Raw genomic sequence first — 14,443 nt, 5'->3', positions numbered from 1 at the left:
ATAATCTATATGCTCAAAACGAACATTTGTCACAAATTTATATAATCTATGATGTGCGCGCCTGAAAAAATAAATGCATGTAGGGGAAGCAAAATGTGTGTAGTAATAGAGTTGTGCAGCATTCTATCCTCTCTGCTTACCCTTAAAAAACGGCATCGTGGTTAGCTTGATTGTATAATATTGTATTTTTAAAATAAGTACACATTTTTAAAAATGTTTTTTAATAAGTACCTACTAAATACATAAGTAACTACTTTATTTTATTTTTTTAATACGCAATACCAATCGCAGAATATTGTTTTTTTTATTATTGTGTTTTCAGCGCTTCAACGCCAACTTCACATAATCCAAAACAAGAGGTCCGCGTGAGGTTCTCGTTTTTAATTTGTCATATCGATCCCCCTTCACAGGTAATTCACAAATATGTATATTAACAAACATAAAGTAAATCCTCCAATTACGTTTCAATTTTCACCATGTATAATTAGTTTGGAAACTTTAAAAACAGTAAAAACAGTTGTTAAATGTGACAGTAAAAATCGTGCCTTTATTTTGTTTACTCTGTTATTATTTCAGATGTATCGTTATCCCATGTAAAATTGCCGATATTTTATTGAAATTATTATTAGTTAACATCTCGAGAGCATTAAAACATCTCGGACCCGCGGTCTTTACTTATTGTCTGATTTATTGTTTTTTCATAACCTCAATTTTTGACAATTCGAAGTCTTCGTTGGAAAAATTCGTCATAGACGCTTTTTATGAATTTTCTTGCTGCGCTATTTGACGAATTCTGCAGAACTCAGTGTTCGTTAATGAATTTAAATCATGTTATTCATTGTAAAAACGCTCGGCTTGCAATAACGATTGGTTCGGTTGAAATTAACGTTTGTTTTTGTAGCATTTTTTTTTTGTTTTTTCAGTAACAATGTCCGGGCGAGAAGGAGGCAAAAAGAAGCCGCTGAAGGCGCCCAAGAAAGGAGATAAAGACATGGATGATGATGACCTAGCACACAAGCAGAAACTCAAAGAGCAGGAGAAAGCTCTGCAGGTAAATAAATTGTATTTTAATTTTTTTATTTCCTTAAGCTTATACATTTTTGAGACATAAGTCCCAGCTCCAAAGAATTAAAGTCCTGTGTTGAGTTGGAACGAATGATTAATTAACACGGACATATATCACCACAAATATATAAAATCAGAGACAATAATAAAAATTAAAGAAAATTTGTATATTTAATTATTTATTTATATATACGCCCAATGGGCATTTTCAAGGACATATTTATGCATAGAAAATTATGAAAGTAGAAAGACACAATGGTATATAGTAGACTCGGTGGGAGTTGAAGCTGGAGAGAGGTGTTTATAATTGAATTTGATTCAGTGATTATTTGAAAGAAGACAACTTGTTATCAAAGAAATCAAGACTAGTATGTTTGTTGGCAGACCTGAGAATTCTGGGCATAGGGAAATAAAAACCATAGTTAGTTCTATGGTTATCGATATGAAAGAGTAAGTTTTGTCTGAGGTTTCTAGTTGGGATATTTTATTGAGCTCAGTAGTATATGGCACATTGTCACTAGAGCAGCGGTTTCCAACAATCCGGGCGACCCGGGAGGCGCAGGCTGTTTCTAGGGGGAGGCACCAAAATGTTTTTTTTTTCAATTGATAGAATTATCATGCGATAGCCACTCAAACAAAAGTTTCAAAATGAAATTGGCAATCGGGTTGTGGTCCTGTGGCTAGTGTCTCGGACTCGCTGACCAAAGGTCTGTGGTTCGAATCCCACTCTACCCCAACACGATTCCCATTTTCTAATAGTGAGTTATTTACAACTCGTTGAAAATATCCGTCAAAATTAAATATTTGGGCAAATCATAAGAACGCAAATATTTATTTTTATTAAAAAAAAAACCTTAATTCAATTTTGGATGAATCTTAGCGGAGAGTATGAATTTTTTAATGTTAACGTCCTATTTTATGCGAAACTGGCTATTCAGTACTAGCTACAATGAAAACCAAATATTGAGCCGGGTTGGCAGTTGAAAAGGAGATACGAGTGGCAGTCTCCACATTGCTCCCAAGATTTGATAAACTTTGTGCCAATAAACAGCAGCTGTCACATTAAATTTTTAGATCATGTACCATCCTCCTAAAGAAATATACATGAACGTAAATGTTACAGCGTAACCTTGTTATTATTCTGTTTATTTTTACATTTACAGTTTTTTGTTGTAATAAAGTTTTTTTTATCTAAAACGTGTCTGTATTGTTATAAATTAAAAAAAGTAAAAGATAGGGAGGTGTGGATTTTTTTTCCAGGAGGCGTTGTAGCACAAAGGTCGGAAACCCCTGCTCTATCTATATTAAAGCCTTTATAAATAAATTACGAGAATTTCTTAGAGAGACTGTTTTTTGGGAAACATTGAGTTTTCATTTGTTATTTTAAGTTTATTTTTTGTTCCTTATATTTTAATATTTACACTGTGTATTATTTTTATTGTGGGTTTGGAATCCCTTCAATGCTATTCCGAGAAATTAAGGATTTACTCCATTTTCAAATTACTAAAAGTTTACCATGATGAATTTTTCTTCAAAGTTTCGCGGTCTGGCATTGAAAGACTATGTATAGCGATTTTATGTCCACTATTATGAAGAAGAAGAACTCACTGAGGCTCTGACCTCCATGGAAAATGTATTAAATAACAAATGTAATATGAAAATAAACAGGAGCAAAACCAAAGTAATGGCTGTGGCCCGTAATGAGCAACAAATAAATATAGTAATGTCAGGAGCAACTCTGAAAAACGCGAAAGAGTTTGTGTACCTTGGAAGCAGGATCACCTGGGATGGGAGAACAAAAAGAGAAGTCGACTGCCGCATACACCGAGCGAGGCTTGCGTTTAACAAAAAATCAAAGATTTTCGAGTCGAATAATATCAAACTAAAACTCCGCAAGCAACTTGCCAAGACATATGTATGGAGCATATTGATGTACGGTTGTGAGACATGGCGCCTTTCCGAAAGAGATAAAAAAAGACTAGAGGCCTTCGAGATGTGGTGCTACAGAAAAATATTAGGAATTTGCTGGAGAGACCACATCACTAACGACGAGGTTCTCAATAGAATCGAAGAAGGTAGGCACCTAATCAAAACCATCTCAGAGAGGCGAGCCCGATGGATCGGCCACATTATGCGCCATGAGGGTCTCTTGCACGACATTATAGAGGGAATGGCTGGGACAAATTATAGAGGGCGCCCCCGACGGGAATATTTAGAGCAAGTGTGCGAAGATTTTATCTGCGCCTCTTATGCGGAGCTGAAGAGGGCTGCAGAAAATAAAGACCAATTGAGGACGAGATGCAGGACTTTGCTGCAAACTAATCCCCAGGATTGAGACTGCAAAGAAGATTATGATAGATAATTGATACAGCACCATTTTTGATAAAATCACCGCAAGGGGGGCTATATTCTCCTTCCTTTGGAAGCAGAATCCGTTTGGTATTACTTTAAGAAAAGTTTTATGTGCTGTGAAAAGTGTATTTAAATGACATTTAGCGGCACCTCCCTACATGGAACCATTTAATGGCAAAAAATCAACTATTTTGTTTCCGAAAGTACCAATAACGAACAACAGAAGCATTCTTCTCTTAAAATATTTGGATATAATTAAAATATTGCTGATAAAACCAATTGATCTTGTGGTCCTGTGGCTAGTGTCATGGACTCGTGGATGGAAGGTCCGAGGTTTGCACCAAAAAATAAATATTGCATTCTGAAATACTTCATTCAAGTTGGGGTAGAGTGGTGGTTCGAACCTCAGGCCTTTGTTTTTTCAGCCACGGTACCACAGCCCGATTTAAAAGTATTGTTAATATGTATTCCTGTAAATAATTTGGTAGAATCTTTCAAACGTTAATAAAGATTATGGCTCTTTTACTTCACAAAAATCGACAAATGGAAGAATTCAAGAAATACTAATGTTCAAACAGACAAGAATGGTGAATGTGTAAATACAGTGTGTAATCAACCAGCCCCTTCTCAAAAAGGTTCTCTACCAAAAAATCCATGTCAATCTAGAAAGAAAAAATATTTGTCATGTTTTAACCGTGTTATGTTTTTTTTCAGGATGCCAAAAGCAAAGCCGCTCAAAAGGGCCCGCTTGTCACAGGAGGAATTAAGAAATCCGGGAAAAAGTGACCCCAAATACTTTGTATATGAACATACCTATCCAATATTTTTTCCATGTACAAATAATATAAATAAGTACTTTATTTTTTTATTAAATTAATGAACTGGCAACACTTTTTTTATGCAGAGGCAACAATTTTTTCATTTGGGCTTTGGTTTGTGTCATAATTGATTATATTATTTTACTACATATATCTTTATAAAAATATTATATTGCTTGTTTGAATCAGTCGTATTTACTGCCAACAATGAAGACTGCATCGTAGTGTTTTGGATCCATTTTAAGAATATGTATTTGTAATTTTGATATTCTTTCAATAAACGTGTAAACAGAAAATTTGTTTTATGTTTTTACCTGTTTTAAAAACTTGCTTCTAAGCTTTTTTTCGGTGGCACATCCCTTGATGTTCAGGGCTCCCTTCTAGGGCATGAAAAATAACCTTGCTTTGCACATGCACTTGTTCATTATGTAAATTCATTATTCATTAGATATAGGAGACAGCTTGCCTACCACACACCGCGCGTCGCATCTGAGAACTTCTGTCTTTTTGGCGGTGCCCACACACAAGGAAAATTTGCTCGTTGCCAAACAAGAATAGCCTACCCGAGGGAGCTCTCTGTAATCTGATAGCCTTGGCATCTTTTTGCTGAAAGAAGGTAATCCAGAAGTACATAATATGTACTTCATCGGATTGAGGAAAAGAGGGAGGTGAATCTTCAACGAGCAAGTTTTCCGTGTATGTGGGTACCGCCAAGGAGACTTATGTCCTCAGATGTGATGGGCAAGCTACTTTAGTAAAATCGTAGTAGCGGAAGAATCGAGCGAGGGAATAAAACAAATATTCATTTGCCTCAAGTTATTTAATACATATAAAAGTTTGATTAATTATCGATTAGTTATTTCTTAAATTGTATGAATATGTATACATACAAATATTATAGTTACCACATAGTATGTGATTGAAATATGATGCGCTACTACGGACACCACATTTGTATATCTTAAAATTAGTAGCACATTTGTGGACACACTCAGGTGGGCAATTACAAACGCTATCTTTATCGCTACGTATAGACAGTACGCTGATCTTTTCTACTATTTCTATCTTGCGGGGTATTACAACTACGCCTGTTGGTGCCGGCGTAAGATTCCCCGGTTCGGCCGACACCAGACGACAGGAGGCGCTGCGATTCTAATAGCAGACACACTTATACACGTTTTATTATATTACCGTGTATGGGAGCAGCCTATTGTGTTTGTGAAATTGTTTCAGAGTTAATTTTAGTTTTGTTTTTAAGAAAAATAAAAAGGTATGAATATATTTTTTATTTTATTGTTATTAGAATTAAAAGAAAATTCATATATTTGTAGTTTATGCTATGATTCTGCAAGAAAGGAAGCCACAATCAAAGCAAATAAAATTGGATGAGAATTTAATTTATTACCGACGAACTGATGAGTTAGTATTTATTATAAAAAGCTCATTATTTATATCAAGAGATTATTATTTATTTTGTAAACGAATTTAAACTGTATTTATTAAATACATTTATAATTTATTTGTAATATATATAGGATATGTATTAAATAAACATGTTAGATTGTTCTTAGAATTTCGACATGGAACCTATCCTTTTATCTTCCATTATATTTGTGTTCATTTTACGCCGGTGTCTCTCGGGACGGAACCCCGGCCTAAAACGACGTTTACCTGTACATACATATCTATTGCGTTCAGACACAACTATAAAATAAAACTGTTGATAGATATTTTAGAAATTATGGATTTTATTATTATATCAACTGTGCTCAGGTCGAAGGAATAAACTGACAATTCTAGAAAAAGCGATTTCAAATGTATTTTAAACCAATTGCATGATGAAAGAATATAAGTCAACAGACGTTTGCGGTTCAAATATTTTGCTAGACTGTAGGATTAAACCCACTCAATTGGTTTAAAATACATCGCCGACACAAACCGATTTTTCCAGAATTGTAGTTTGACTTTGACCTAAACAGGGTTGATATGATATGGTGGGGTACCGTATATGAACGTAGTTATGCAGAAAGTAGCCAGCCATAGAAAAGTGAAACTGAGATAATAGCACCTTTGTGAAAAGAGTGAATAATCGAATTTACATGATATGTTTTTGACTTTAACAAATGATAAACAATGAATACATTATTTATATTACAAACAAGAATCTAATTAAGTATTTGATCAGTTTTAATGATTTTTAAAGTACTGTAAGATTTTTCTGGTGCTGTAGGTGTTTTCTGCAAATTGAGAAATGTCGTTTTAGCGATCGACACCATTTTCAGAAGAGGTGATTAATACAGTTTTTTGTATGAAAGCGGTTTGGCTGTTTTTGGAGAACACAGAATTGACCTTACTGCACCTAATATCTAATTTTTTCAAAATTGTGAACTGGCTGCAGAAGCATAACTATGATTATTTGTCCGACGATAAGACACATCGGACCATAGGGTAGAATACAAACTCTGTTGGCTTATGTATAAGTCACTGCACAACTCTGCTCCGGAATATCTAAGGGAACTATGCATTCCAGATGAACTAGCTGACAGGCGTCTCACGCTTAGATCAGCTACGTCTACGGCGAGAGGAAAAGTTATTATACCTCTACGCAAACAGCACACTAAATTTAGTGAACAATGGCATGGAATGATCTCCCAGCAGAGGTGCGAGGCTGTGAAAGTGAAGTGATGTTTCGGAAAAAACTTAAAACCCACTTGTTCTTTAAATCATTTGAATAAATCCGTAGCATGTGATAACAAAATAAATTGTTTTAATTAAATTACAAATTTAAAAGCTTCAATTAAATTTATTTATCTATAGAATCACTATGTAAAGCGCCCTTGAGGTATTATATTACGAAAATGGCGCTATATAAGTTATCCATAATAATAATAAGACGCAGCCCAAGTTTTGGTTGAATTTTCAAAGCAAAAAAAATGTGTCTTATGGTCTGAAAAATACGGTACAACTAGGTACCTTTAAAATCAGCATTTTTTAATTAACCATTAAAATAACACATCTTTGTATCTTCCTCCTTGATGCTACAAACAGACCAGTCTTGATGCATTTAAATACATAATATAATGATGATTTGAATGCACGACTTGTTTATTTGTAGCATTTATAGATACAAAAATGTGTTTCAAGTGGTTGTTAACTAAAAAAATGCAGATTTTTATGTTACCCAGTTGTATTAATTACCCCGTGATATTGAGCTAAATGATATATGTGAGGGCATTGGAAGCAAACTCCCGTTTTTGAGGAAAATAACAAAGACTGCTACACTAATGCCAAAGAGAGTCTATGTCAAAAATGTTATTTTCACTGAACTTAAACATTAAGAATACTAATAAATTAGCTTTAATAGAAACACGAATTCAAAAAACTTTAATATTTGTATGGCACGGTTTTTTTGAAAATTTAAATCTCAAGCCTGTCATTAGTCGAATAAAATGGCTGATGGATATTGCTGTTTGCTTAACACTATTTTCAAACCATTAGAAGTATTATTTTAAACTACATTTGGAACTCAACTCATGATTTTTATCAAAATAAAGTTTATAAACTACAGAATGACATAACCAAAAACAATATTTTTTTGGAGGTTGCTATCTTTGCTTCCAATGCCCTCATGTATGATGCATGTTTTATAATTATTAACATTACTTCGGCAACTGACTTGATTAAAATAAAGATATTTAAATCATTTTTCATAATCAAATACGCTACAACAGTTGTATATAAATAAAACTGAATTATTTAACAATCCATTGCCCACTTAGTAAAAGAGACTAGCTTAAATTTGCGTATGTGAATTGTACGATGTTACATCTTTTTTAGGATTTGTATATCATCGCTGTTACGGCACTAACCCAAAAAACACCATTTTTAGAAATCGCAATTCAAAAGCTTGGAGAACCAGGAAAAGTCTAATTTTTGTGTTTTGGTAGTTTTGAGTATACAACACAATTCCTTCGTATCTTTTTTTTTTTTTCATTTGGAAACTTTTACTTTCAGATACAATTTCATATATCTGGAAGGTTTTTAATGTGGCAAAGTGGTTCAAATTTTGTTAAGTGACTTAAGCTTGTTTATAATCTGAAGAATGCAACCCAATAGTCAGCGACAGGAAGGAAATATGTATTACAAATAAAGTAAAAAAGTTTTAAAAAAAGGAAAGTGTTGTATGCTCCAGGTGCATAAGGAGAGCCTCCCATTGGGCCGTATTACAAAAAGGTTAAGGTAAGGATGCCTCGCTCTACAGAGAATTAAAACTACCACAGCCAAACATCATTATACTTAGATAGGACGGAAGCTTTTCAATAATTTACAACAAAATCTACGTCAAGAAATAAATGAAAGAAAAGCTTCCTGACATAATTAACATTAACCGTATTTTGAAAATAAAGATGTACGTATAATATATGCCTGTGTAGATAAATTTTGTGTTTTTATTTTTTATTTGTTATTAGTGTTAAATTTTCTAAATTTTTACAATTGTTTAAAATTTTATTTATTGTATTATTTTGTTTTGCATTTTTTGTTTCTTTTTTATAATATTTTGTAAACTTGCCAATCACAAGAGCCAGACTCTTTTTTGGCAAGTTCAACCTTAAGTGTTCCATTTTTTTTACTGTGCGTTTTGTTTTTTTATGCTAATAAAGGTTTTTATTGAAAAAAAAGATTAAATTTGTGGTTAAAAACATGTTTTAACATTATTATTATTATTAATAATAATAATACACTAGCCGCTATGAAGCTGATGCGTGTATATCAAGTGTGCAAGTGTACATGGTTATTAAACATTATACATTGCTGTGTGCATCTAAGCGGTTTTTGAACACATTAACTGGACTAGCACCAATCACTTTCTCGGGAAGGCCATTCCAATTCTCCACGACTCAGTTTGCCAGGAAGTTCTTCCCGGGGTTGGATGAGAAGGAGGTGGTTTTAGTTTCAATGAATGACCTCTGAGATGGCGGTTTTAATTCATAGTGAACATTGATTTCAACTTGGGTACATTATATTGCTCAGTTAAGATCGAGTCACCACGCTGCCTCCGCTCTTCCAGTGAACTTAACCCGAGCTCCCTTAAGCGGTCCTCGTATGATTTATTTCTTAGAGAAACTACTATTTTAGTTGCTCTTCTCTGGACTTTCTCCAACAATTCTGTTTTATTTTACAAATACCTAAACGCAAACAAAATGTTGTTTTTATGAAGAAAATTGTCGCGCTTATGAATTATAAAATCTACCTAAGCTGTCAATAAATTTGATCTGCCTTTAGTGATTTATGCTTGTTGAGATTTTATTGAAAGTCACACCACCGTTTTTCACTAACAACAAATAATTTGGAATAATTATACTTTTTCCTCGGCCTCGTGGCGTAATGGTCAGCGCGTTTGCTTACCATGCAAGAGGTCTCGGGTTCGATTCCCGACATGGTTGATGTGTAATATTTATTTAAAAGGGTGTTTTCACACTAGAATATTTCATAGTCCCCGGACTGGTACCTGAAGCGTAAGACTGATTATCTTACCTTCATGTAACAAAAATGATCAAGATACGCTGCGATTTGTGTACCAATGCAGTGCCCTATGCACCATTAGGTACGGAAAGGGAATGTTACTAATACAAAAAATAACTTTTTTTTTATCCTACAAAGGCATGGCCAGTATGTGGGTATACTTTTAATTTTAAATTGAAATAAAAGCTACTAAAAAATAAGTGCTAATATTAGAACACAATTATTTACCACTAAAAATGAGAAAATTATAATAAAAGTATATTCTATCCATTAAAAAAAGAATTTATTTAAATCTGCTTTTTTATTAATAATTTCAACAAAAATTTAAATTGAAACAAATTAAAATAATTAATATCTATCATACTGTCTTTATGAAATGCATTGAACTGTTTTGGAGCTATGAAAAATGAGTGCCTTTGCCTGAGTCTGGATTTCCAATAAGGGATTTTAAGTAAACTATTCAATCTTTGACTAGATCTATTAAAATTTGTTGGCGCATAAAAACATATTTTAGACATTGCTGGTAATAGATTTCTCCTAGTTTCAAAAGTTCAGCTTCCTAAATTAATAAGTTGGAGGGAAAAGTCTTAAAGAACTTAATTTAGGCTTTGAATAACATTTTCAACTCAAAACTGACTATTTTCGGGTAATAGACTTTTGCCGGAACTGTGACGATGTGGTCTGTGTCGGTGAGATTAAGAATACAGTTCTGTATGTGTAATAAAATCAGAAACCTGGGCGAGTGCTTTCGCTAACAGACTTTCGCCTGCTCTTGAGTAATCGAGTGGAAATAAGTCCGCATTTTACCATTCTTGGGGTCTTGGGTTTGATTCCTGGCAAAATATCGATTTTAACTGCCCTACCCATACGAATATACATGATACGTCTGCGATATTATCGCCCGAACGCAACAAGCCGTAACAGGTACAAAAAAGTATACCAGCATGTATTTTGTGCTTTACTTTTTAATTACTAAGAATGCCCTTGGTGATCATTGAATTGGCAATTGTAAATTCAGTCATATTTAAATGCGATTTCAAGCAATTTGCAATTTGAAATTTTGATGGCGGACAAAATTACCTCCATGTTTGCCCGCAACCATTATTTGTTGAACTGTAGCTCATATGGCGTTCTTGTCTAAGAACTACTTTATTGAATTATTAATTCAAGGGCAATATTGTCGTTAGAAGATATTTTCAATGGCTAACTAATAAAATATTTGTCTAAAAACAATTGGGCAAATTTACCCGCCGAATTCTATTTGTTTTCATACAACCAATTTATATGCCTTAGGGTTGTCAAAATCTGGTTGATAACTTTAGAAAAATTAATAAATCTTGTTTATTTTTAAAAAAATAACAGAAACGTTTGTGATACGTCAAATTTGTTCCTACTTGCCCTACGCATACAAATACATTATACGGCGAGTTTAGTATTTCGAGGTCAGACAAAGTTGACGGATGTGTTCGTGTTTTATTTGTATGAGAAAGAAATCGGCAAAAAGTCATAATTCACAAGCTTCTTCATATTTAGCAGTTCACCTTGAAAGTGTAATGGAAAAATGACCCAAGGAAAGGTGTTAATGTTTATTTTGAACTTAAATATAAAAAAAGGGTCATAAATGAGTCTATTGCTTAAAAAATTTGCCTGGTACATTGTAAATAAGTACTGTTATTGAGAAATCTTATTAAAAAAAACCCGATGATTTTTTATCATGTTTTTGAACCCAAAGGGAAAAAAACCGATGATTTTTTTACCTACTTTTTGAACCCAAAGGAAAAACCTGATGATTTTTTACGTACTTGTTGAACCCAAAGGGAAAAAACCTGATGATTTTTTGCCTTCTTTTGAACCCAAAAAAGAAAAAACCCGATGATTTTTTACCTACTTTTTTAACCCAAAGAAGAAAAATATGATTTTTGCCTACTTTTTAAAACTCAAAGTGAAAAACCCGGTGATTTTTTGCCTACTTTTTGAACCCAAAAAGAAAACCCAGATGATTTTTGCCTACTTTTTGAACCCAAAGAAAGAAAAAGAAAACATGATTTTTTACCTACTTTTTTAACCCAAAGAAGAAAAAACCGATGATTTTTTACCTACTTTTTAAATAATAACCCAAAGGTAGGGCGGTTAAAGTTTGTTAAACTGCAGTACTTCATTGTTCCTGGACTGGCATCTGAAGCGTAAGACTGATCACTTTACCTTCCTGTAACAGATGATCGAGATACGGTGCATTTTATTTAACAATGCAGTGCCTCGTGCGCCACTTGGTGTGGAAATGGGGGTGATGATGACGATGTTTATATCGATTTCAAAACAAAATAAAACAGGGATTTAAATATAAAAATATTTTGATAGACGGAAAAAATCTATTAAGTGATACAACAAAAATGTTCACACCTCTATCAAAGTTGATATATGTGATTAATTTGTTCTGAATTTATATTAAATAAATAATATATGTTTGACGATCGCCCAAGCATCAGGGAACCGTAGCTAAAAAAACCAACAGATTAAAATTATATTCACTTTTGTAGCGTATGTGATTTTCAAAATGTCATTTGTGTCGAACAACTTTGAACAGACGTCCCTCAACATAGTCCCTTATTGATTTGTAGTATATAAATTACACATGCGTTCTGTATAAAAGTGTTCATTCAACTTTTTTTCTTTCCTTTCGAATCCCTTTGGTTGGTGATTCCGGAACTTTTGACGCGTCCTGTGAAATAAAATAAAAAATCTTAATGAAGGAATAAATTTAAATTAAAAAAAAACATACATGTTTTATGTGAAAAATATACGTGTATATTTGGATAGAGCACATGCTATTAGAAGCTAACACCAATATTGTGGAGTAGTAGTAAAAAAGGCATGGGGGAAGTATGGATTTATTAGGTATGTATAGAGTACATCCAAAAGATAAATTCAATTATAATAAGTGCATGTGGGTGTCAGCTTATAATAGCATGTGTCCTATCAGCACGTTGGTCTTATATTTTTGTGCTACTACTCTGGTGAAGTATGATCGGATTTGCTTGTTAGTGTAATTAGTTATATGCTGCAGCAGAGCGGTTTGATGTATATTTATTTGAATATATAGTAGAACTCTGTTTATCTGAACTCCAGTCATCCGGATTATAAATAAAAAAATATAAATTAACAGTGATTTTTTCTCTTTACGGTCTTTCGATTGCTCCTTGTAAGCGTTATTTATATTGGCCAAGTATTATAGACATTTGTAAAAATTTTACCAAATTAGATTTATCTTTTCCTCCATCATTGCTCGCGTCCTGGGCGCCCTTCCCATCTTCCTTGGCCAGCTCCTCAGCGGCTGCTTTCATCGTCAGGTGACCTGGTTTCCAGAATCCTGAAACAGCAAACAAATTAGCCGGAAGGAAGGCGGAAGGTTTGCGGGATAAAGGGGGTAGATTGTTTTTATTTTTAAGAACAAATCATGACCAATTTGCACCACTCTGTCATTGGCTGGTTAAAGGGTAAAGAGCATTTATTTTGTGCTAGCTTTTACCCGAAGCTTCGTTCATGTGGTGTTAAGTAAATAACAGCATTTATCGATACTATTCCTGGCCGATTATCTTTCTTTCCCATCCTTCTATCTTCGGTCTTTTTCTCTTCTTAGGTCACCCCTAACGTCATCCTTTTAAGATCGTCATCCGATAAGACGACGTAGAGGAGATAAAGACCGAAGTGCTAACAGAACAATCCAAAATACTATACAAAATAAAAAACAGTAAATTTTAAGTTATTATTGAGTGCCTGATTGTTTATTTCAATATTGTAAAGTTTTTCCAGCAGACTTACCAGGTGGTTCCTCATCCAACTCCAGCAGTTCCATGTCCCCGAGGTCCTTGGTGCACCTCTTGAAGCGAAGCACGAGGTCGGAGAAGAACTCGAGGAAGGATTTCCCTTCGTCCAATGTGAACAGTGACTGCAAATATTCAACACTATGAATATTGACGGAAATAAGGTTAAATGACTGATGAGCCGCCCCGCCCCATAAGATCAATTTTGCAGGAGAGTCAAATAAATATTTTTTTAAATAAAAAAAGAGCATAAGTTTTTTTATTGTAAATAAGTTCTGAAGCAATCTAGGTAAGACAGGAGTTTTTAAAAAAAAAATTATTATCTATTAAAATCAATGGTCATATACACAATAAAACAGTTATAATATTACAGATACTTGATACTAGACTAAAAATGATTTCTAACTTATAATTAACAATAAACATAATGTACGAGTATAATAAGTTATATGATACAAGAATCGAATTTGGAAAACAAATTTTGAAAACAAAAAATTGAATGTTTATTCATATATAAGAACAGAATTTTAGTTTCATGAAAGTCCTTTCTTGTTTTATTGATGTAGGTATGTTTGAATTTTGTAATTTTTTAAATTTCTTTTGAATTTTTACAAAATTGATGTGAAATTATGTACAATTATGTATAAAATAAATAATACACTGACACTCCGGAACGTGCCTATGGGCCCAGTGGAGTGGCTACATCCATAAATAAAAATATATTGAATGTACCGTACCTATTGTATAAACATTTTTGCTAACTATGTATTTGTATTTTATATTGGATTAAATAAATAAATAAAAATAAATATTATATTATAGAAATAAAAGACGAGTGATACTTTAATCCACGAATTTGGAATA

The 14,443-nt window shown here is 33.3% G+C and overlaps 2 protein-coding genes across 2 annotated transcripts in view; one reads left to right on the top strand and one right to left on the bottom strand.

Moving 5' to 3' along the window:
- The first annotated feature begins 298 nt into the window (after nt 1-298).
- On the top strand, nt 299-4,531 carry LOC148284223 (translation machinery-associated protein 7 homolog). Its single transcript, XM_088242452.1, has 3 exons — nt 299-410; nt 924-1,051; nt 4,132-4,531. Exons 2-3 carry the CDS (start codon nt 929-931, stop codon nt 4,201-4,203), a joined length of 195 nt encoding a protein of 64 aa, XP_088098578.1. The 5' UTR covers nt 299-410; nt 924-928; the 3' UTR covers nt 4,204-4,531.
- Nucleotides 4,532-12,107: 7,576 nt separating this feature from the next.
- Nucleotides 12,108-14,443, bottom strand: part of Jasper (JIL-1 anchoring and stabilizing protein) — a 40,188-nt gene continuing 37,852 nt past the window's right edge. Inside the window, exons 15-17 of the mRNA XM_088242462.1 lie at nt 13,578-13,704; nt 13,010-13,125; nt 12,108-12,477 (exon numbers count right to left, since the gene is read on the bottom strand). Of these exons, the coding sequence (XP_088098588.1) occupies nt 12,412-12,477; nt 13,010-13,125; nt 13,578-13,704 (309 nt within the window). The 3' untranslated portion in view covers nt 12,108-12,411. The remainder of the gene's footprint in view (nt 12,478-13,009; nt 13,126-13,577; nt 13,705-14,443) is intronic.

Source organism: Micrasema longulum, unplaced genomic scaffold (genome assembly GCF_059751315.1).
Source record: "Micrasema longulum isolate JH-2025_06_02 unplaced genomic scaffold, ASM5975131v1 h1tg000140l, whole genome shotgun sequence".
In the NCBI taxonomy this organism is placed as follows: domain Eukaryota; kingdom Metazoa; phylum Arthropoda; class Insecta; order Trichoptera; family Brachycentridae; genus Micrasema; species Micrasema longulum.
Note: the sequence above shows the minus strand (reverse complement) of the source record. Positions and strands in the feature narration are given on the sequence as shown.